This window comes from Perca flavescens, chromosome 13, assembly GCF_004354835.1.
Source record: "Perca flavescens isolate YP-PL-M2 chromosome 13, PFLA_1.0, whole genome shotgun sequence".
In the NCBI taxonomy this organism is placed as follows: domain Eukaryota; kingdom Metazoa; phylum Chordata; class Actinopteri; order Perciformes; family Percidae; genus Perca; species Perca flavescens.
In genome coordinates, this window is record NC_041343.1 from 25441038 (window position 1) to 25465418 (window position 24381).

Consider the following 24381-nt stretch of genomic DNA (forward strand, 5'->3'; position numbering starts at 1 on the left):
GGGATACTCACAAGCCCCCGGCTGAGCGCCGCTGTGTTGGAGTTTACCCCGGTGGACGAGAGGGTCGCCTCCCTACGCCTGCGGGTTGTGGGGGGAAAACTCTGACTGTTGTTTGTGCATATGCACCAAACAGGAGTTCGGAGTATTCGGCCTTCTTGGAGACCTTGACTGGAGTCCTGCATGGGGCTCCAGTGGGGGACTCCATTGTTCTGCTGGGGGACTTCAACGCACACGTGGGCAATGATGGAGACACCTGGAGGCGTGATTGGGAGGAACGGCCTCCCTGATCTAAACCAGAGTGGTTGTTTGTTGTTGGACTTCTGTGCTAGTCATGGATTGTCTATAACGAACACCATGTTCGAACATAGGGGATGCTCATAAGTGTACCTGGTACCAGAGCACCCTAGGCCGAAGGTCAATGATCGATTTCATAATCGTGTCATCTGATCTGAGGCCGTATGTTTTGGACACTCGGGTGAAGAGAGGGGCAGAGCTGTCAACCGATCACCATCTGGTGGTGAGTTGGGTCAGGGGTGGGGAAGACTCTGGACAGACCTGGTAAGCCCAAACGTGTAGTGCGGGTAAATTGGGAACGTCTGGAGGAGGCCCCTGTCCAACGGACTTTCAACTCACACCTCCGGGCGGAGCTTTTCGTGCATCCCTGTGGAGGCTGGGGGCATTGAACCCGAGTGGACAATGTTCAAAGTTTCCATTGCTGAAGCTGCGGCGAGGAGCTGTGGTCTTAGGGTCTTAGGTGCCTCAGGGGCGGTAACCCACGCCCGTGGTGGACACCGTGGTCAGGGAAGCCGTCCGACTGAAGAAGGAGTCTTTCCGGGATATGTTATCCCGGAGGACTCGGGAGGCAGTTGCAGGGTACCGAAGGGCCCGAAGGGCTGCAGCCTCTGCCGTGAAAGAGGCAAAGCAGCGGGTGTGGGAGAAGTTTGGAGAAGACATGGAGAAGGACTTTCGGTCGGCACCAAAGTGCTTCTGGAAAACTGTTCGCCACCTCAGGAGGGGGAAGGGGAACCATCCAAGCTGTGTACAGTAAGGATGGGACACTGTTGACCTCAACTGAGGAGGTAATAGGGCGGTGGAAGGAGCACTTTGAGGAACTCCTGAATCCGACTAATACGCCCTTTATGTTAGAGGCAGAGCTGGAGGATAATGGGGATTGTCGTCGATTTCCCAGGCGGAAGTCACTGATGTAGTCAAACAACTACACAGTGGCAAAGCCCCGGGATTGATGAGATCCGTCCAGAAATGCTCAAGGCTCTGGGTGTGGAGGGGCTGTCCTGGTTGACACGCCTCTTCAACATTGCGTGGAAGTCTGGGACGGTGCCAAAGGAGTGGCAGACTGGGGTGGTGGTTCCCCTTTTTAAAAGGGGGACCAGAGGGTGTGTGCCAATTATAGGGGTATCACACTTCTCAGCCTCCCTGGTAAAGTCTACTCCAAGGTGATGGAAAGGAGGGTTCGGCCGATAGTCGAACCTTGGGTTGAGGAGGAACAATGCGGATTCCGTCCTGGTCGTGGAACAACGGACCAGCTCTTCACTCTCGCAAGGATCCTGGAGGGAGCCTGGGAGTATGCCCAACCGGTCTACATGTGTTTTGTGGATTTGGAGAAGGCGTATGACCGGGTCCCCCGGGAGATACTGTGGGAGGTGCTGCGGGAGTATGGGGTGAGAGGGTCTCTACTCAGGGCCATCCAATCTCTGTATGACCAAAGTGAGAGCTGTGTCCGGGTTCTCGGTAGTAAGTCGGACTCGTTTCAGGTGAGGGTTGGCCTCCGCCAGGGCTGCGCTTTGTCACCAATCCTGTTTGTAATATTTATGGACAGGATATCGAGGCGTAGTCGGGGTGGGGAGGGGTTGCAGTTTGGTGGGCTGGGGATCTCATCGCTGCTCTTTGCAGATGATGTGGTCCTGATGGCATCATCGGCCTGCGACCTTCAGCACTCACTGGATCGGTTCGCAACCGAGTGTGAAGCGGTTGGGATGAGGATCAGCACCTCCAAATCTGAGGCCATGGTTCTCAGCAGGAAACCGATGGAATGCCTTCTCCAGGTAGGGAATGAGTCCTTACCCCAAGTGAAGGAGTTCAAGTACCTTGGGGTTTTGTTCGCGAGTGAGGGGACAATGGAGCGGGAGATTGGTCGGAGAATCGGGCGCAGCGGGTGCGGTATTGCATTCAATCTATCGCACCGTTGTGGACGAAAAGAGAGCTTAGCCAGAAGGCAAAGCTCTCGATCTACCGGTCAGTTTTCGTTCCTACCCTCACCTATGGTCATGAAGGCTGGGTCATGACCGAAAGAACGAGATCCAGGGTACAAGCGGCTGAAATGGGTTTCCTCAGGAGGGTGGCTGGCGTCTCCCTTAGAGATAGGGTGAGAAGCTCAGTCATCCGTGAGGAGCTCGGAGTAGAGCCGCTGCTCCTTTGCGTCGAAAGGAGCCAGTTGAGGTGGTTCGGGCATCTGGTAAGGATGCCCCCTGGGCGCCTCCCTAGGGAGGTGTTCCAGGCACGTCCAGCTGGGAGGAGGCCTCGGGGAAGACCCAGGACTAGGTGGAGGGATTATATCTCCAACCTGGCCTGGGAACGCCTCGGGATCCCCCAGTCGGAGCTGGTTAATGTTGCTCGGGAAAGGGAAGTTTGGGGTCCCCTGCTGGAGCTGCTCCCCCCGCGACACCGGATAAGCGGACGAAGATGGATGGGATGGATGGGGGATGGGATGGAAGAAGTAAAAATTGATCCAAAACCTTTTAGTTTTTAATATTGTGACTTTTATTATTGTGTAATGTCAGAAGGACTTTAACTGTTTTGCCAGTCAAATTAACTTTAATGAGTGCATATTGAAACATTACACTGTTGGTTGGCAAAAACTGCATCTCAAAATGCATCAGATTAATGCTTTAAAATATGGAATATTTAAAATGTTCTTCCGGGGAAGCATGCCCCGGGACCACCCTAGAGGGGTAATATCCTTCTCACCTTTTTCACCCCTGACCCGTTTTCATGCCTGAAAGCAATCAAATGTGAGTGGTAAAAGGAGAAACTTCTAATACATTGTAGAGCTGGCCAAAAATGTGATTGTACCGGGTCGACACTGTTACATACTGCCCACACACTTTAAGTCTGACATTACAAAAGCTCTTGGCTTTTGCCCCACCATCTAAGAGTTTAGATTTTTACTGTTGGACAAAAGTGGTGGAAAGTCAAGCAGACTGACATTACCACCTGGAGATATGACACTTGATTCCCTACATTGCTTTAGTCTACATTTGCATTTTGGCATTTCAGTGCAAGCTATAAAATGGACAGAGGTCTTAGGCCACTGTTAAACGAAGGGAAGATGAGCTCTGACCTCTTTGGTTCTCTTTTCAGCAATTCACAAATTCGTTGATGTGTTTACTGTGTCTGGCCATTCTGTTGCTCTCCATATCTTTCGCCAGCTCTTTTAGAAGGCCGAGGACATGTAACACTGCCACTGCTAATCTCCCTTTCCCATGTTTTATCACCATGACAGAGGGAGCACTCCACAGGCTGAGTAATCCTTTAGACAACATTGCAAGCACTGTTTATTCAACGTCTTTGACTGCAGCACAGAGGAGAGGCTTCATATCTAGAAGAGGAAGCACACACTGGCAACCTGGACACATTTCTGTAAATAGCAGCCTTGACATTTTTTATTTTTTATTTTTTTTTAGTCCTGGCTTGTACAGTGATGTATTTGTGTTTGGCATGGTGCTGTCAACTTGGTTTGGAAATCTTGATCCATTGTCCCATATTGAGGTTTAGATTAAAACTATGATGTAATTTTTGCCTAAATCAAGTGCGTTTCATGTCAGACTTATTTGACTTCATGGAATATCTGAGTAAATATGTAGTACTATTCAATGCCAGTTTTGATACACAACAGTCTTAGATATAACCCAAGAGAAGAAAAAAAGATTAAGCTATTGCATGTGTTTGTGCCTGGATTAGAACTCCAGTCTTGGAAACCAAGCACCCATATGGCCCAAACGGTAGGAATTCCCCCTGTTGAGAATTTCCCCTCATGGATTTTCCCCTGCAAAGTAACCATTAGTATTTTTACAGTCTCCTGTGAAGCTGCTGCAGTAGGCCTATGCCCCGTTTAATGGTCTGAAAACAAAAGCCTTGACTTCTTCCCTCGCAAGGTCCATTAGAGAACTAAATCTGACATTCACGACATCCACTTAACCAGCCTCCATGTTGGCAAGGCTCTTTGTCATCCGCCTATTCTTTTGTCTTGGCTGTTTGATCCCTAAACAAACAGTCTCCCTGCCTTCCTATTCATTTTTCAAACCCAAAGCCATAATATCTCCCTAGACGGTGAGCACTACCCCATACATGCGTCTACGTGGAGAGCTCCAATGCATTCCATTAGCCTCTCAAGCAGAATGTTAACCTTAGCCTTTGTAGCGTAGCAGGAAAATTGCTCTAGAGGGAGGACTCCGTCACTTTACCTGTTTCTGCTGTGGTCCTTTAGTGCGTAAAAGTTCGATTCACTCTCCGAGTGCTTTAAAATAAAAATAAAAACTGGGACTCTATTGTTTTCTGCTCTCAATCAATAAAACATATGCCTCCACATGTCAGGGTTTCGTGAATATTTAATCTCACCACTTGTTTCCTTTTATCTGCCAAATCACTAAAGGAAGATCAGGAAATCTTTCCTAGTCGGTGACTTTGAATTGTTTCCTTTTATACGCCCCATTTGAAGCAAGGAAACAATAAAGTTAGAATCAGTAAGGGATTGGAAAACCCCTGTTAAAAGGGCTGTTCTTTTAAGGTCCCATAACATGGTGCTCTTTGGATACTTTTATATAGACCTTAGTGGTCCCCTAATACTGTATCTGAAGTCTGTGTCTGGAGCTATTGAGGAGGAGAGAGGGGGGGGCAAGGTGGAGGGTGTGGCCTTGACCAACTGCCACTCGTTTGAAAGCCATGATGTCTCGCTCTCATGGGTGGGCCAAATTCTCTGGGTGGGCAAAGCAGAGAAAGGGGGGGTAACCTTGCTCCTTATGACCTCATAAGGAGAAGATTCCAGATCGGCCCATCTGAGCTTTCATTTTCTCAAAGGCAGAGCAGGATACCCAGGGCTCGGTTTACACCATCACCATTTCTAGCCACTGGGGGACCATAGGCAGGCTGGGGGAACTCATATTAATGTTAAGAAACCTCATAAAGTGACTTTTCCATGCCATGGGACCTTTAATGTCAGTAACAAATACCAATACAGCCCTGCCTTTCCATCAGTGACTTTACGTAAACGCATACCTACTCTATGCCTTGGTTTACATCTCATTATTAGAGAATTGTGTTTATGAGATGTAAATATATTTCCTTTATGCTCTCTCTGAAACACCTATCCAACAGTACTGTAGTTATGGTCTTAACTACAATGTAACTAGTGTGAAACAAGTTATCAATCACAATTTCAATCTCTATAAACCTGATATTTACCCTGTTATTGTGCCCCTGTGTGAACCTTGTTGATAGAAACTTAATTCCCTGTAATAGCCTGTATTTATGCAACCCCCCCCCCCCCCCCCCCTTTTGTTTTCACTCCAACTAATGGAAAACGGATTAAGTCAAAGAAAATGCCAGTCACTGTTAATTAAGGCAATGAATTTGTGTTCTAAATATTGTTGTCTTTATCTTTGTGCACATTATTGAGTTAATTATTCAACCTGCATAAATCAGCATTTGGCCTCTTTGTTTATTCATGATTGGTCTACGAATGTGCTCTGTTCTCATAAAGTTACCCAGTGACACTGTAGAGTCCTTTAATATGCCAGAAAATGATGCCGATTTAAGTGACAAACACCTTGTCAAGGAAAAATGGCAGAATATATGCAAACTGCACAATGTTTAAATCGTCCATTAACATCCATTATTTCTTTGTGTATAAAACCCTACATTTTTACACTGATCCAAGTAAGAAAAACAACATTCAAACTCCAAAACGGATATTTATACATTGTTTTCCTTCTGTGGAGCTTCAGGCTATGCTACAATTTGCTTTCTTCATTTTTACTTAGGTTTGAATAAATGGCTTCCAAATTCCATCACTTTGTTGGGCTCATTCAGAGTGTCACAACAAGTGAATTCCAAAACTGTTTACAGAGTAAGTGTGTGAATGATCCCATAATAAATCAGCTTTGTTTTCAGTGATGCCCCTTTAATCCTTCAGAAGAAATGAGAAATTGCAGTATACAGTACAGCTCCATTTAGATGAAGTCAAAGTGTTGTAAAATAATTTTAATAAAATCCTTAGAATTACAATTGCGTGTCACACAAATGCCATGTCTTGTGAACAAACCTTAATGGCCTGATCTTAAAGGTACATTATGTAAGAATTTTTCCCACCTAGCGGGGAAATTGTATATCCAACCAACTGAATATTACTTTCCAGCCCCTCCCATTCCGAACGGGTTTTAACTCCTACGGTGGCCGTATGCCAAGATTAATATGGCTTCCAGTAAGAGTATCAGTGCTATCGTTATTCTGTGTATTGTACAGAGATCAGTTGATGCGATGAAGGTGCGAGGGAAAGCTAAAGGAAGAGGGAAAGGTAAAGAAAAACCAAAAGACAGAGCCAGTGGCAGTGGATCGGTGAGACCTCCTAGGCAAAGATAAACTAAAGAGACACTCTCCAAAGATGACGAGGAGAGACTGGAAGCCCTTCAAAGACAAAGGAGAGAAGCAACGGAGGTTTATGTTTTTAATATATTTCTCTGAGCAGTATGAACAATATCAATGAAACCGAAATTAGCTCTTAGTATCTCCATCGTTTACATGCAGCTGTTCTAGCTGTAGCTAGTCTATGTTACAACTGTACATGACGTGAGTTGTCTGCCAGGGAAATCACGACGTTACGCGCAACCATGCTATAGTTAGCCAAGCAACTATAAAACTTTGAATTTACACAAATTATTACCTGTCGTCCCTTTTTAAAATCCTTGCTCCTCATGAGCTCTTTCCATCTTGGAAAAGCCACTCCAATATTAACTTTGGTCTTGTTCAAGAATCAACTGTCTTCACTGAGCAGGCAATTTATCCTGTGAAGTTTAATAATAATAAATTAAAATGTATTAAATGGATTCACATACATCAATAGGATAGGGAAAATATGTCTACTTATATAATTTGCCATTCTAAAAATTAAAGAAGAGGTGAGCCTTTATGGGAATTAATCTCACAGAGCAATATTAGTGAGCTTTTATGTGCAAATGTCAATTTGCAGAAGGAAAGGAGGATTACCTTGAAGAAGAAATATCCCCAGGCAGTGATTCTATGGTTTGGACATTATAATGGCCAGTAATGTCAAGTTGAAGTTAAAGGAATTTGACACTAGCAGTAATTTTCCAGAGTAACGTGGATCTTCAGGGGTATGTATGTTAGCGATGCTGAATGATGCCTGCCTGAGGTCTGCTGGTGACATTTAAGAATGAACTCATTAAAACCATGTTAAGACTCTGGTATTGTATATTCAACCATATAAATGTGTTTTCAAGCGCTTCAAGCAGAGGTACAAAAACTTTACATTTTAGCTTACAAAAGTTTAGTTATATTTACCGTTTAGAATTTTATAGACACTGCCCTTTCTCACTGTTTCCAATGCTTTATCGAGGTTTAAGCTCTTACTTGAGTTCATGCAGTCTCTGTTGCTTCCCATCCCTCCACTCAATGACTGAATATTTGAGTTAAAACATTCTATGTCTCTTTTAATCTGCCACTGGAGAAAAGGCACCTTATTACTATGCTGGAATCAAGATGTTGCGCTCTAAGCCTCTACTTGTCCCCAAGCAAGTGCTTTTCCTGACATCCCTTTTTTAGCTTGTTGTTATGGTGATTTGGCAGAGAGTTGTGTAACCCATCACCATGGGAACAACACAACTAAAAGCTGTGTGTTTGTGTGACAGTGATATGAAGAAAATCTGAAACAAAGATATCCTTTTCTCCTCCCCGACAGCGCTGAGGCATTCCACTCAGAAAGCTCCACACCGGCTGTGTGGTGGCCATGACACCATGAAGGGCTGGTGTACAATAGACCTCCAAAACAATAGACCAAAGGCTGCTGTTGCTTTTTTTATTTGAAAGGCATCACAAGCAGTGGATAAGCTGTGAAACCAAAATGTCACGTGGGTCCCACGAGGGGAAAATGGGAATGTTGATTTAGCCAGAGCCTCTTGACCCGAAAATCAAGGGTGTATGATGTCATGTGGAAATATTTTTCCCTGTTACAAGAGGGGATTGTGAGGTGTCTGTCTAACCTTTTTTGAACAAAGATATGGGCTCAGTAAATTCTGTATATATACTGTATATATTATAGTTGGAATATATGTCTGCACAGATAACTGATGTTATCGAAGAAAATTGAAAGTCCACAGGACTACATACATTGAGAAGTATTGTCCAAAAGCAACACAGTACAACATAACAGAGGAAAATCAAAAGCCTTATCAGTCAAAGGTAAAACCAAGCTGGAAGCTCCCATTTCAGATCCCTGTGTATGTGGGTAAAGTGAATGACTCTCCCTCTCACAGTAACCACTGTCAAGGTGCCTCGAGCAAGGAACCAAACCCCCCACTGCTCGGTGATCAACAAGAAGAAGATGATTGTGGTCACAGCGTGTGGCTCTCAGGTGTAAAGCAGGATGTGGCTTAAAGCCATTTTCAAATTCAGGCTCACTAATAGCTTTATTGAACAAACAAAGGTTACAAAAATGTTAATACCATGACTAAATGAAATATATACCAGCTAGAAGATGAAAAGTATCCCCTTCCCGCAATGAAATTTCATGATCAGAGGCAGGAAAATCCAAAGCAGAAAGAAAATATTCACCCTTATACCGCCTCCGGCCCCTTGGCAAATAACACGTGTGTCTATGAACCAATCTTATTTCCTCATTGCAGCTTTTCCCCAGAAGCCAAAAGAAGGTCTCATATTCAATTTGAAAAAAACAGATGAGATAATATTCATAGACACAGAGTAGGGATTTCTGGCACAACTTTATACTTTCAAAGTGTATGGAGAAAAGAGAGCCTGAAGAGGTCAAAACTCCAGCAACACTTGTTGTATAAAGATCAACTTTATTGTCAGACAATGGTTTCTGCTTGTGGACCTGATGAAGTTACCTTGCATGTAGTCTCGCTTTACCAGACCTTCCTCCACAGCGCCGCGGAGGAGGGTCTGGCTAGTCCACACAGCATTCTGGGATGGGAGAAAAACATGTTCTGGTTTATTGACATTTCTTTAAACCAACCACAATCATCATGGACAGCACTAAGCTCCGCGTGGAGCTCCTGCAAAATAGCCTCGGGAAGGAACTTCACATGTGTCCGTTCAAAAGTTGTTTTAGTCGTGCAACAGAAAACTCAGATTGGACAGATAGTCTAGCTAGCTGTCTGGATTTACCCTGCAGAGATCTGAGCAGCAGTTAACCATAGTCTTCAGAAATCCACCGGAGTTTAAAATTCCAACACAAAGAAAGCGGAAGGTAACAGACATTGGTGAAAAGATATGCATCTGGAAGTGGAACGTCATGGATATAGACTAAATGCAACATAATATAAATATGTAAAATTATAATCTGTCCAAGGTGAAAAGATCTGTGTGTGCTCAGTTGAGGTCTGGTATACTCCCTCTCCATATTGAAACGGGACGGTGGTCGGGCACCAGTGAGGAAGACAGACTTTGTTATTTATGTGATCTTAAAGAAATTGAAAATGAAGTTCATTTTGCTTTGTATTGTTCATATTATCATGATTTAGGATTGCAATTATTTACCAAAATTGAAGTTAAGAGATTAGGCAGGAAAAAGATCTGTTAGTTTGGTTGTTTGAACATAAACAACATTAACATATTGGGGTGGCAGTAGCTCAGTCCATATGGAGTTGGGTTGGGAACCGGCTGGTTTAAGTCCCCATACGGACCAAAGTACAGAGTGTAGATTGGTAGCTGGAGAGATGCCAGTTCACCTCCTGGGCACTGCCAAGGTGCTCTTGAGCAAGGTACCGCACCCCCGCAACCGTTCAGGGCGCTGGTCCAGCACTGGAAGCCCACCCACTCTGACATCTCTCCATTTGTGCATGAATAGGTCCTGAGCATGTGTGGGTGTATTTCAGGCCTGTGTGTAGTGATTTCTTACAAACCGAGTGTAAATTGTAATTTCCCCACTGGGGATCAATAAAAAGCATAACATTTTATTACAATCAAAATATTTTTATTTGCAGACTTTTTAGAACAAGAGTAAGACTTCTTTGTATCGATGATTCTCTGTCTGAAAGTGATATTCCTGTAGTGGCTGTAGTTTTATTAATGTATGAAATGTATACTGTGTGTGGACCTTGGACCGGAAGCTGTGGATACAATTACTTTTGTATTGGTGTCATGTAATTCCGTGTGGGATTGGCCACTTAGTGGCATGACACGTAAATAAAATATCATTCATCATTCATTCATCTTTCAGCAACAGTCGTGTGACCTTCTCACTGTACAGATTAGTTCCCGTATGTGAAGAAGAAACCCTATTTGGAAACATTAACAAACATAATAACATATAAATCTGAAATCCAAAATTGGTCAGGAATCCAATTACCAAATGGATCATCCAGGGTCTAGCTGGCTTGTTTGTTCATCTAATGACTTCTTTTCATTATATTGTTATGAACATTTAGTGATTATTATTTGGAGCTCTTCTGAATCAACTAAGAAACCAGATTAGAAGCTTTACCGGCATTGTGCGAGTAACAAAGAATGTGAATGAAAGGAACAATTAGAAAGAGTGGAGGCCACACATAGTGCAGTCATCTCAGGGATGTGGTCAGCACTTACCTTTTTTCTTCCAATGATTAAACAGCCTTAAAAGGACTATTTTTCGTGTTTGGAGGGAAACCGGTTTGTAGGTGGCTGCGTGTGACAGAGAAAGGGCCACTGTGTTGTCCTTCATATTTAAGTAGTATAACAACCTGGAAAATAATTTATAGATATTTAACCTCTCTGTGAATCTATAGAGATGTCCTGATATATGTTAAAGGATCATTTTCTTCTCCAATTGTATGGCTGACACTCCGGTGTTTGCAGTTCTTGTCATTTCACATGTGGCTCAGCCTGGGAGGTGGGGGGGCGGGGGGGGATATACAGTATATTTAAATTAATTTACCTAAAATTAAAATTGATCATTGTACATCTTCAGTTGTTTTTTGTATTTTCATGGGATTTGTTGACAATAACAAAAATACAGAATATCGCCAACCTTCCCCTTGAGCTTGTTAGCTTTCCTGTTCTTCAATCTGTTCCTCTGGAACTCTTTATATCTGTCTATTTTGCAGTGCTCAACATTTTTCCCCCAATAATGAAACTTGCATTTGATCTTTCCAAGACATATTAATGGCTAATACCAGAGGCTGAAAACATATATGGTAATAAAAAGAAGCTTTGTCCAGTGTTGTATCCTGTTACAATGTTCAGCAGTGCTTTATTATCCCCAAAGGGCTGCAATTAGAGCTGTGCTGCTGAATCTGGTCAAATACAATGAAAGTCTGCCAATGTATAACCTACAAATCAGCATAATTTAGCATTACTTAGACTCACAGTGATTACTCTATAATACAAGTCGGGAAAGCAGGCTTTGTCAGGGAGTACAGTGAAATGAGAGTCACAAAGCTGAGACTTTTTGAAACGAGGATCCTTTCTATATGCAGTTAGATTCAGTCTGTGAATGATATGCCAAATAATGTGAGAGCTATCTTGTCTTCGGGAATTGCATGCATCAGCGTTGTCCTTGCACTCCTCAGGGTAAAGCCATTGATGGATCAGTCTAAATGATGGTATAAAATGGAGGTAAATCGACTGTCATACAAGACAGTCTCTCATTTTTACGAGTGTAACTTGATATATTTTCTTTCATTCAAATCGTTTAGGGTCTTTTTTCCTTTCTTCAGTTCATGGATGTGTGGCTTTATTGATCGCCGTGGGGAAATTAGGTGGTTTGCTTCTGTAAAAGTAATGGGATTTAGCAGGGAAGTAAAGTTAAGTTAAAAGATTGAAAATTGAATCTAAAACCAGCAACACACCAGTAAAACTAATGAAAACAAAACAATAAAGAAATGAATTGGACTATGAATGGTTTAATTACACAGATGGTATAGTTGTGACAATGTTGGCATATAGATGTGACATATAGGAAAGAACTTGCAGTAGCTTATTTAATTAAAAAACGTAACCTGGAAAGAGAATTCAAAGTGTAACGCATCAAATAATACAGTAAATCCTTCTGTAGAATCCTTTTGTGTAGGAAATCCTTTTGTAATAGCGGCTGAATAATATTGTGAGGCTCAGTTTACATCACACAGAGTATCCCCTTACTCTAGACAAATCCTGTTGTCTAGAGCCCTATAGATTGGTCAGCCTCAGATCGTATTCAGGCACAGATCATGCTGCCTTGAGGCATTTGCATCCTTTCATCAATACACTACTAATGCATGCAGTGGCTGTGCCTACAAGACTCCATTTGGTAGCAAAGAAACAGAAGGCAGGGGCCATGTGGGATCCCGAGGCACACACTAACTACACATACTAAGCATCTGCGACTTCATAGAGCAGCTCTATGTGATTATAGTTGCGAGCACCCCTTCTCTCCTAGACTCTGTGTTCCTCTCAACTTCCCACACAGAGGTTCAGCTCTCTGGTACTTGTTGAGGTTGTTGGTGAGTCCCATGCCAACTGAATGTGAATTGAGAAGCTTCTTTGTTGACCTCTTCAGCTTCCAAATGTATTCAGAAAACAGTGTGGCAAGTGTTAAGACATAAGGCCTTCATGTGAGACTACCAGCAGTAATGAAGAGAAACAGAAACCAGTCAGCAAAGCAAGGAAAGCTGAAACAAGACTTCATACATAATTATTGTAACATGCACATTTCTGTACTTTTTGCATTATAAAATAAAAATTATTTAGAGCTTGCAAAGTCATAAAATAAACAAAAGGTCAAAGTCCTTGCCAAGGGTGTAGCCTGTTGGTCTAACATAATAATTAAAAAGGATTTTGTTAGAAATGTGAATGCATATTCTCCCATTAGTTTACATTCATTTGTGTACAATGTAAAAAAAACTATTATCAACCTCTTAAAAATACTTGAATTGTGAAATCCCCCACAATAAAAGTCAAGTCTGCATTCTTTTTTTTGCCAATATTAAATTATTGTTATGAGGTCACACAGTGCAGACTTTTTAAACCAGTCTGTACTTAAAACTGCATTACCACTATACCGTGACAGTGACCGATTAGCATATGAAAATGAATGGTAACCAACGGCTGCCTGGAAAAGAAAAAAATAAATCCAAAAATAGTGAACTGTAGAGCATATATTGAATTTCTAGGAGCTCAGTTGTTGCTTCATTCAAACAGCCTCTGCTGGACCCGGCTGGACCCGATGAGGGTGACTGATAAAATAAATGATGGATGGTTTTTATGGGTGCATATAAAGAATCAATGATGAAATGTTCCATTTCCCACTGATAGTATTGGTGTCACACTGGTTGTATATTCTTCTTATTTAATCTGCAAATCAAGCCTCATTAAAGCTGCACTATGAATTTAATGTGGAAATACACGGCTCTTATCAGCCTAAATTACAAAGCGAGACTTTAACAAAAAAAAACATTCCATCTCCACTAATTGAGACCCTGTAGATTCACCAAATTACATCCTTGTGTCAGACATTTCTTATCCACAGGGAGTGATTGATTGAAAACTGAGGGCAAATTTTGAACCGTGTCCCAAAACCCTTAGAGGGATTGCTTCTTCCAGAGGAAGTTGGACTCACCAGTGTTAGATTAATAACCCTTCTCTTCCTTTTGTTATCCTTTAGTATCAAGCATCACAGACTAGCCAATTCTGAGTTTCCCTCAGGAATTCAGAGCAGTTATATTTTAAAGTTATGTCTTCTACATAGTTCTTAATTTCATGAGTTTTATTTACCAACAGTTTTCCCATGAGAGCCAAGAGACTAATGGTGATTTTCCATACAGACCAACAGAATCTTCATATACATGCTTATAATCACGTGTACATACAGTACTCTACATGAGGAAGCAAAAAATGAAAAGCCATTTAATTTTAAAGGTCAGTGGATAGATAGGGTAGCATATTAATTAATAAGAGATTTCCATAAGGGGTTTGTTTGTAAAACCAAGTTGACTAAGAAGATTATTAGGTGAACAATAGATAGTAGTTTATAAATTATATAGAATGGACAGGTTATTTATCAGGGAGAAAAGGTTTTGTGTGTAACACTATGTATTTCCAAAACATATGTTTTTAAATCTATTAATTGCTCAGTGTCAGTCACGTCTATTTTTTTCCAATAAAGAGCAATCAGAGGATTTTGATTGATTACAAATCCATCTATTTCCAAGATAAACTACTTTCAGTTATAAAAAGGAACGTGATAGCACACATATTTTAAATATAACTTGATTCCATTTTGCAGAAAGGCCTAAAGCCACAGTGAAAGGGAAGTTGGAGCATCTTTAACTTCAGTACTGTGATGTATTTCCAAGTGAAACAATACGTGGGCATCCATAGTTGGATCTGAAGGAAGAGAATTAAATAGAAATGAATAAATTGGCACATAATCATAACCTGACGTGCAAGACACAGAACCATCTGCGAAGCATTCATTGGAAACTGTTTGGGAAAGGACAGGTGCTTTCAAAATATGCCTGGCAAGTGATTGGATAAACCATCTGTCTATCTGGTCCGCCATTGTTGTCGCGGCCGTTACATACCTAAACCACACCCTAAGCTGCCAGTAGCTCCACACCCAGTCACCTAGGTTGGAGCCTGACAAGATGGATTTTTGTGTGATACATGATCGTGCAATATTCGCTTGATCTTGTGATATTGTGAGAGACCAGATGCTGTGCAAGGTAAACATAATCATACTCTTTTGGTACTGTAAACAAGGATTTTTAACCAACTGATATCACAAGACACACCTCCTACTATGACTTTGCTCTGCTAGCTAGTAGGGCCTACAACGAGCTGTAACAGTCACGTGTGGTTTGATATCATAGGCAGGATTGATGGAATAAATGTATGTATACTAGGGGTTGCGTGACTTCAGATTTTTTAAAGTTGACTCTGATGTGATGAAAGTCGCAGGAGAAGTACCTGTATTTTATCACCCTTTAATATCAACCCTTGTATTGGTTTTCTTAAGAGGCTTGCTTTGTGTAGCCTAGCCTTTCTAGCATTTTGCAACCTGTCCAACTTATCTACAAGCTCTTTTGTAGTGAGCTTAACTAAGGTTATCCGTTTGTCAGTTTGTGCTTTAACACGCTACTCCATTGGTGATTTTAGACCCTTTTTAAAGACCCCCTAAATTCCATCTCAGCCCTCCTAAAAATTATGATAATTAAAAAAAAAAAAATCTATTTTAGTGCTTCAAGTTAGAGTTTGCGTACTTGTCTGTTAGTGACAAACAATTACAGGTTCAAAGGGCTTGAAAACAGGTTTAATATCCTGTGTCGCCGCTATGCACCTGTAACCCAGTCAAGGAAAGGGTTAACAGAAACTAGGGATGCACCGAATCCAGATTTTTGGGGTTCGGCCGAATACCAAATCCACTGGTTAAGATTCTGCCGAATCTGAAACCAAATACTGAATCCTACTCTCATCTTCAGTCCATTAACTCAGTAAACACATTAATGAAGTAAACAACGTCCACAGCCTCTAAAATAGTTAAATGTAACCACTTAATGTTGAATTCACACGCTCTTTTCACCTCGTAGGAAAGCACATTTCGGCTGCTGTCTGTGGATTCCTTCATTTGCGGCTCATATTCTTTCGGATGTTTCATGCGCAGGTTTTTTTATCACCGGCGATGTTGTGTGTTGTTTGGGGTCCTTGTCGCTGCGGGACAGGTCGGCATTGCGGGTTGGGCGTGTGGCTCGGCTTGGGTCGCCTTCTTTTGGCTGGGGGTGCTGCCGGGCGGCGCTTTTTCTGCTCACGAGTTCCATTTTCACTTTTTCACAGACTACTGCATTGAAAGTTCCACCTACGTAAACACCTTCCCGTAATCAACGGCAGCGTCATTACGTCGACCAAGCGTAGGGTTCGGTTCAGTGGCAGAAACCGAACCCCGTCAGAAAGCCTATTATTCGTCAGAACAGAAACGTAGTTTTGGCCAATCGGAGGTGGTTGTCTCGCTCTATCTGATCTGTCAGAGGGAGAGCAGGAGTGGGTTGTGAAGTTTAACATTGGTAGTCTCCAGAGAAGAAGTTGGTAGCTGCATGGTTCAGATTACAACCCAAACTGAAACGTAAACAACAAAAAATTCTGTATATTGTAAAATTGGTTGTTATTACTGTGACTTATAAAGTGTCAGGTTTAATTCCATCATTGTGTTAATAGTGTTAAAAAAAACGTTAGCTGACGTTGTTGTTCAGTAGCTAGCTCAGAGTAGCCTGGCTATCACCAGACCAAGCTCAATCTTTTAAGATTAAACATTAGTCTGGGGAGTCTGCTCTGTATTTTCTACTGCACAAGAGATGTGATCAATGGGCGTAGTTCAAATGACTCTGTACGCAATTGGATAGTCCTTCAACCAATCAGACCAACGATCCGGGTGACGTACTTTGCAGAGCTGAACTCCATTCTTTTGGCCACCAGCGGGCTAGCTGGTAAATTAGGCTTTTACCAAAGCCAGTCAGTAGTAAGGCAAACACATCCTTCTTTTTTAGGAATTGTTCCAGGGCAAGTTTCTGTTCCGTTTTCAGAGAAAACTTGCTTTTGACGTCTTTTAAAACAACAGCGACAGCGGCCTCAACGGGTTGCTGCGCTTCGGTGGCCGCCATGTTGAATGTAAACAAAAAGCTGCTTGCCGTCACTTCTCTATCATCATCGTGTTAAACCCGCCAATAGCATGCCAGGTGGATAAGCCAGTTTGTGATTGGTGCAGATTTTTAACGGAAGCAGGATAGAAAAATTTACAGGTTTCCAGCCTGAGCTGCAGGGCGAAATCAAATCGGCGGCAGATCAGGCTGGGTTTACCCAGTCTAAACTCAGAGATCATCGGCTAATGAAATTTGTGATTTAGCAGGGGGTGTTAACACTTTTGCAAGGCACTGTATCCGTGTCCCATTCTCATTAGTGACTGAGCTCTAAAGGTCTAATCCTAGAATCACCACTGCGCTACTCACACCACTGGGTTTACCAGCGGTACCTTTAAGAAAGCAGTCCCGGTAATTATGTCCAACGCTGTGTCGTGCATTTTGTGATAGTCAGTCAATCAAATGTTTGCCGTAAACAAACACTCATTCAAAGTCTATTATCCGTCCTCGTTGGCAACAAATGCATTGGGTTTATGCTTAGTTATCTGTGCACGCAATTTAAATGGCCATTAAGTGTAGCGCGAGTCATACCTCCTACGTTGGGCTTTGTGCGAGAATCCAGTGATCCGATGCTGGACAGCCTGTAATGTTAGCATTAGCACGTAGCTCCTCGTGTCTTTACACAAACAGCTGACTGCAAACTTCTTTTAGCGCAGAAATCCAAACCGCTACAGGCAGCTCTCCTCGTCCTTAGCTCCAATATCCCCTTATGTCCCAAACGTTTTGTGGCTTTCAAAGTTCCAAGTGAGCTGGGTTTTTTACTAATTTTACCAGTGACGGTGCTACAGGTCAATGTTGTTAGTGACAAAACCACATGATCAGCAACTAGTGGACTTCAAGCTCAAAACATCATTGTGGAGGAGTATAGTCGACTAGTTTGTGCATCCCCTAATGTATACACCAAGTCCAAGATGAGTCATCAAAATATTATAACATTTTACAGGAAGAGAAAAGATAAGGATTTTGCAATAACATCATATGAAGGAGGACCGGATATTTATCCTTATGTGAATTGGGGGAAATTGTGGGAGGTTTCCTTGTGCTGTTCTAAAGATCAACGTCCAAGAGATGCAGCTTTGAATGTTTCATGGCTGAAATAATGAATGAATGAATGATAAACTGCATCTGGCTTTTATTTGGGTTTGGCAGCTCTGTGGTCTTATTTATTTGTATTGTCAAATCTCTGGCTATACAAAAACTAAAAGGACCAATTGGAAACCGGTTTAGTTATATAAACGTATACATATCCCGGTTGATGCATTGCTCACCCATAAATGTGATAAATGAGAAAAACAAACTTCAGGCTGTGCTTCTCTACATTGTGTCTACTTTGTAAACGCTGCTGGTGGACATTTCATGATGTGACCGTCATGGAGCCAGACAGCACACATGCTGCAGCTGTGGACGACAGCCCTTAACCGGCCCTTCCGATCTGTGTTTATGCTTCATTGGGATGTCAGTTGTACATGATGTGATTACTGACGGAATGATTCACATCTTAGATCTGTTTAGTCTGACGGAAATGTGTTAGACGTGTATGCACGCTTAAGGGGACACATAATATATGACAAGTAGCATGTAGAATGATTTCTAAATCACCAAAGTGATGTGATTTCATGGGAATACATGGACTGGACAAACCTTCCCCAGTGTGACTGAAACTTGAATGTAATTTCCCTATGCATATAAATGACATGAGGAAAACTGATCAAATATAAAGTCACACACAGTTTGAGATAATCCAGCTGCAGTCCATTTGTAAAGGTAATCCAGGTCTGACTGAGATGGAAATAGACATTCCTCAGAGAGGCAAAAATAGGATTAACTGCACTAGTGCTAACAGAGCCTTTATCCCATGCTAACATGTCTTTTCACCTGCACTTTGTGTTGCATTCATAGTTAACTGAATGATAATCTGAACCATTTTACATTATGGGTATTTGCATACACATCTCAGTAAATGTGGAGTCTGAATATAGAATACTGAAATTAAAAGTTGACAAGAAAAAGTGCAATAACTGTGTTTGTTAAAGGGTAACTAACGTTTTTTTTTTCTTCAACCTGGACCCTATTTTCCTATGTTTTTGTGTATAATTGATGTTCCCATTAGTCAACAATCTTTGACATTGGTCCAGTATTAAGCGAGATTGCTGCAGTCAGCAGGGGCGAAAACAAGCTACAAAGTAAGTTAATATGGCAATTGTGCAACTTGTATTTGCCTTCACAAAAGTGCTCGTTTTGCCGCCGACAGGCTCAAATTGATATTCTAAGTGTGAGTGATTTCTAAGGAAATAAGATCCTTTTTTTAAACCTAAAAACATCCGCAAAATTGGGTTACATTGCAGCCCAGTCTGTGGCTGCCGGTTACAGTGTTCACGCTTAATACCGGACCAGTTTCAAAGATTGTTGTTTCTATTGGTCACTTACACACAAAAACATAGGAAAATAGGTTGAAAATCCAGGTTGAAAAAAATGGTAGTTACCCTTTAAGTGTAATCCCACACTGTAAAATAGTGTGATAGGTGTGTAATAAGTATGTTGTTGAGTGAGTTGAAAGGTATTTTTTCACCATTCCAAATGTACATGTATTAGCAGTGTAGTATTTCTCAAAGCCGAGTAGAAGGAGGGAGGGAGTGAAGGGTAAGATAATGTCGATAGGGATGCCATGGCACTGGAACATTAGTAATGCTGTAAGGATGCTCCATCTCTCTAAACCCACTCAACAATTTTTCTTGACCTTTTACTTGAAGAGACATTTATGCACTTCTCTACCTCAAGATCAAATATCTGCCCTCCTCATAACAGCCTCTCTATATATTTCCCCTTGACTTGGCAGCCAACTTTTATGTTTGACAGCTTTTGTATGGGCAGCAAGACATACAGTTAAGTGTTTCATTTAACTATGGAACAAGGCTTTTTTGACTCAGTCTGCTCAATGCTTTTGAGGACATTAACCAGCAGCACAGCAGATCCTTCCAGATCCTTCTAAATTTGAATGGGTAGAATTTGTATTCTTTATTGACATGAAGAAAGTGGTTGTGGTAGTAGATTATTCAGATTAAAAGTGTGGCCTATAACACACATTATCCCAGGAATATATGCTTTTCCAGATATTTTGCTCCAAATATGTTTGCCTTACAAGTAGTATGGCCTATGTCTATGTTGAGACCCACTAAAATTAGTTTAGTTTTAGTACAAGTTAACCTTTAACCTCCTGCTTTTTGTAAAAATGACGCAAATTGGTTGCAAGGAATCTTTCCTGCATTCGCTTCTGAGAAAAAAAAGGTTTATCTGGTTCGAAAACACAAAAGAAATTCACTCAGTAGATTGATTAGAGTCTCCACTGAATGAAATCAGCCATTTTGTGGTTAGAAACCACAATCTTCTTTGCAGAAGCAGAGTCTTTGCATGCTGTTATTAGCATAACCAACATGTTCTTATCCCAACTCGTTGAATACTGACGCTGTCATTAGCATCACTTGTTACCCCAGTGCATCAATCTGTGACGCTCCACTACGATTGCGGTTTTAAACACGGGGAACACTTGGTTTACGTTGTGAATTCAAACAAAACTACATAAAAACACTTAGGTGTAGGAAAAGATCATGGGTGGGGTTAAAAGAAGTAGACACCAGGATACGAACCGTGGTCTCCTGGGTGAAAGTCCTCTGTTGTTTGACCCATCTACCACTCTGACCTCCTCCCTACTTAGACTTTGTCGCTCTTAGTTCTGAGTTCTGAGCGTCTAATATTGCTGCGGATGGATTTACAGTTGAAAGCCTGGCACACTTCATACAGACGCTCTGTGGTGCCTTGTGCGTCGGTATGAAACGGCAAAGGCCGTGACAAAGCGTTGGTATTTGATGCCCTGGGAATGAGACCGGGCTGGCCTAAGAGTAGAAGTGGCTTTAGCCTCAAAGGGGCCCCATACTTTCATTAATTGACATCAGACAAAGTAATCTGATGAATACAAAGTGCCCTGAGACTAGACACCCACTTGTTCCCCTGTCGCACACACACACACACACACACACACACACACACACACACACACACACACATACACACATACACATATACACATACACACAGAGCAGATGTTTCACGTAATGGGAGCACAACAGGAAGAGAATTCAATTCAATTTGGCCCCAGGTCTAATAGGACATCAAGTGAAAGAGGAAGGCGATAGGGTTTCACAATGGAAGCCCATCTGTGTCCATTCAAACCCACCTACCCAGTGATGTTGTTACACTGAAATGAGACAAGAGAACCCTGATGCATCGTAGGCTGTAATCACCTTCTCAAATGACACCATAAGGCCTCTCGGTTGAGAGAAAGGGGCAGAGATTAGTTTTGTTTGATGGCATTCAATGCATGTATTGTCATTGTACAGTTTTATTGCATTTAAAAGGAATTAGGAGACTCCTGGCCGGTAGTCGGGTGTTCTGCAGGCGTAAAGTATCTGTGTCACTGTTGGTTCACAGTCCCCAGGAAGTTGACAGAGGCAACAGACCATTGTGCTTTTGGCAAAATATACTCAAAATACTTTTGCAAATTACTTTGTTGCAGCAACATCCACAGCCCTATTACTATTCACCACTGACTTTGATATGATACTGTTGCTGTTATTATTATAGAAAAAGGACAAATAAAGCACATTTGTGGACTACAGGAAGATGCTGTTTAATAAACATTTATCATGGAAGAAGGTGGGGAAGTCAGTGTTTTTGCAGCACAGTAAGTGGAAAATGGGACTTTAGCTTGGTGGTCCAACGTATGCTGACACTTTTGATTGTGGAAGTCTCCTATAATTTATTAATGTTAATGTTGACTCTTATAAAACATTTGTTCAAATAGTCACAGCAAAAAGGCAGCAACACCATACAATTAAAGACATATATCTATGACCACCACAGTGTAAACTCTTCTGATCACGCTTGAAAGATTCAAATCTTCTTTCAAGAAATACTGACATATCTTGGTTCAAGAAAGAAGTCACAATCAGTCCTCTGTGGAGAGAGATTTTGTCCCTAAATGTGAGTAATTGTTTTGTATTTTACCAATTTCCTCAGGTTATTGCTTCACATTGCTGCAGCACCCTGTATGAGTTGGTTTAACAGCTAGATTTTATCACACATCACTGATGATGCAAACGGTCCCATATTGTGTTGTTATTGTCGTGCACATGCACAAATAATGTCAGCAAGCTGTTTGGAGTCACAGTTTTACCTTCAGTTCCCTGATGTAGCCCTACAGCTTCCCTGTGTTTAAATGAACAGATGCACATAAGATAAGCAGTCGACAGTACCAAGTCAGAGGCAAACTCCTTTAAAACCTAAATTACCATGCCTAAAAGAAAACAGCTGCAAGCTGGAACCATTTTGTTGTGGGCTGTTTGACCAGCAGCAGGTGCTTGTGGAACACATGGAGACACATTTCTTTAAGAGCCTTGCTCAAGGACAACCCGACAGTCATGTCGAAAGGCAGGGTAAAACATCGCGCATTCACTTTTCAAAAATTCCCAGCAGGTCTGGGGATTCAAGGTTTCTCTGCGCTCTAGGCTACTGCTGCCTCAAGTGAGAGAAATCGGGCAAAGCGGTGTGTAATGCTGTTCCAATATCTTTTTACTTTTTAAACGCAGCAATGAAATCATGTAGAGCTTTGATATTAACATTGGCAGGCGTACTAGGTGTATATCCTTATACGTGAGGCCCATATTCTATCTTTTCCCGAGGCGAGGATTGCTAGTAGAGTCTCCTAGTATTGGTAAAATATACAGTAACGGTGGGAGATTTGAATGGTGGCTCTGCATTTGGACCCAGGAGAATGAAACAGATGGCGCTCTGGTAGAGGAGCCCTTAAGGAAGTTTGTGGAATGCTGTGCATATTTGTCGCTTTTAATGTTGATCAAGGCAAGAGCAGCTCTTCTTTCGAAACACACACACACACACAAACACATTCCTGCGAGGTAAGAGAGCTTTTGGTCGATAAAGACTAGACAGCCTTTAAGTAGCTTAACTCATTATTATAGGTTCTCCAGCCCTCTCTATGGCTACGATTGCTCATTTGTAAGTGCAGGATGTGTCCCCGGCTGTGGCTTCATCTTTTGTTGCCTCCGCTGTTTGCCATTCAGTTTATGGGGCCCACACACACACACACACACACACTCGCACACACAAGTGCACACACATCCATGGATCCCTCGCTCTCTTTTATTATGGGAATTCCAGGCACATGTGAGTGAAGCAGGGAGGCTAGTCAGATACCCCTCCCCCTCCGGGCGGTATCCCCTCATTCTCATGGATTTCTCATGGGGCTAAAGCAGACGAGGGGGGGAGGGGGGAGGAGAAGGCGAGAAAGGAGAAGGAGGAGGAGGAGGAGGAGGAGGAGGAGGAGGGGGGAAAGAAGGAGGAGGAGGAGGAAAAGGGAAGGAGAGCTAGACTAATTCATCAATAATCTTTACCTAAGCCCTCCCTCTCCCCTTCTTCTTACTCTCTCTTTCTCTCTCTCTCTGCCTGGAGGCATTCAAGCAATACATCCATCCCCCGCCCCACCTCACACTCACACACACACACAGAGAGACACACACACAGCCCTTATACACACACTTACATGTACACACATAAGAGTCTGCCTGAACACGTCCAGAGGGATAGGATGAATCGAGCTGGAGAGTGTTATTTCTTTGGACTCCATATGTGTGTCGGTGTGGGTGTGTGTGTGGTGTAAGTCGAGTCCTCTGAGGGCTGTGTGTCTTAGCTCTGACCGGGAGCTAAAATGGTGATTATAGACTAGAGACTAGGTGTGGCAAGATGGGGCGGCGTCAAAGGCTTTGTCTATAGTTCCCGTACAGCCCACCAACCGGGAGGAGGCTCTGCCTGTCTATCAGAGTCTGTCCTGGAGCCATGCACACAGTCTGGGATTGAGCTAGCGGCTGCGTGGGGCTGAACCACTCTTAAACCAAGACCTAAACCACGGGGAATAAGACAAGCACAAGTTCAAGAAGCTCAGCGGAACCTTTTATGCCAGATATAAGAACATGACCAAGTGAAGAACTGCCGGAGCATATGCGTCTTCTTTTTTTTTCACCCTCATTCATTCTTCTTTTGCAACTTACAAAGATTTTCTAAAGAGAAACTAAAAAAGAAGCCAAACTTCTGTGGAGTTCCTGTTGAGTAACGCATCTTTTAAAGAGGTTTTCTATTTGGGGAATTCAAAAGATCCTCTTGAATTTTCTTTTTCAGATTTAAAGGATGCGAATTCAATGATAAAACAATTTGGAATATGGGACTTTTAATCTATGATTTGGACCATGGGGACAGGCAACTATGTTTTTGTGCTCAGCTCTGGGTCATTTTGATAAGTATGTCACATTTATTCAGTTTGTATTACAATGATTTTGCCCTAAATTGATTTAACTGTTATAACTTAGGTGTTAAGCTATGTTGACTTGTTTTTCTCAACAAG

At 42.2% G+C, this 24381-nt stretch overlaps 1 protein-coding gene across 2 annotated transcripts in view; it reads left to right on the forward strand.

Moving 5' to 3' along the window:
* Positions 1-24381, forward strand: part of tmem132e (transmembrane protein 132E) — a 381952-nt gene that overhangs the window by 246256 nt on the left and 111315 nt on the right. Inside the window, exon 1 of one of the 2 annotated variants that reach the window (XM_028595736.1) lies at positions 23817-24277. The exons of the other annotated variant lie outside the window; for it this stretch is intronic. Within the exon in view, the coding sequence (XP_028451537.1) occupies positions 24199-24277 (79 nt within the window). The 5' untranslated portion in view covers positions 23817-24198. Of the gene's footprint in view, positions 1-23816; positions 24278-24381 lie in introns of those variants that run through there. 2 annotated transcript variants of the gene reach the window in all.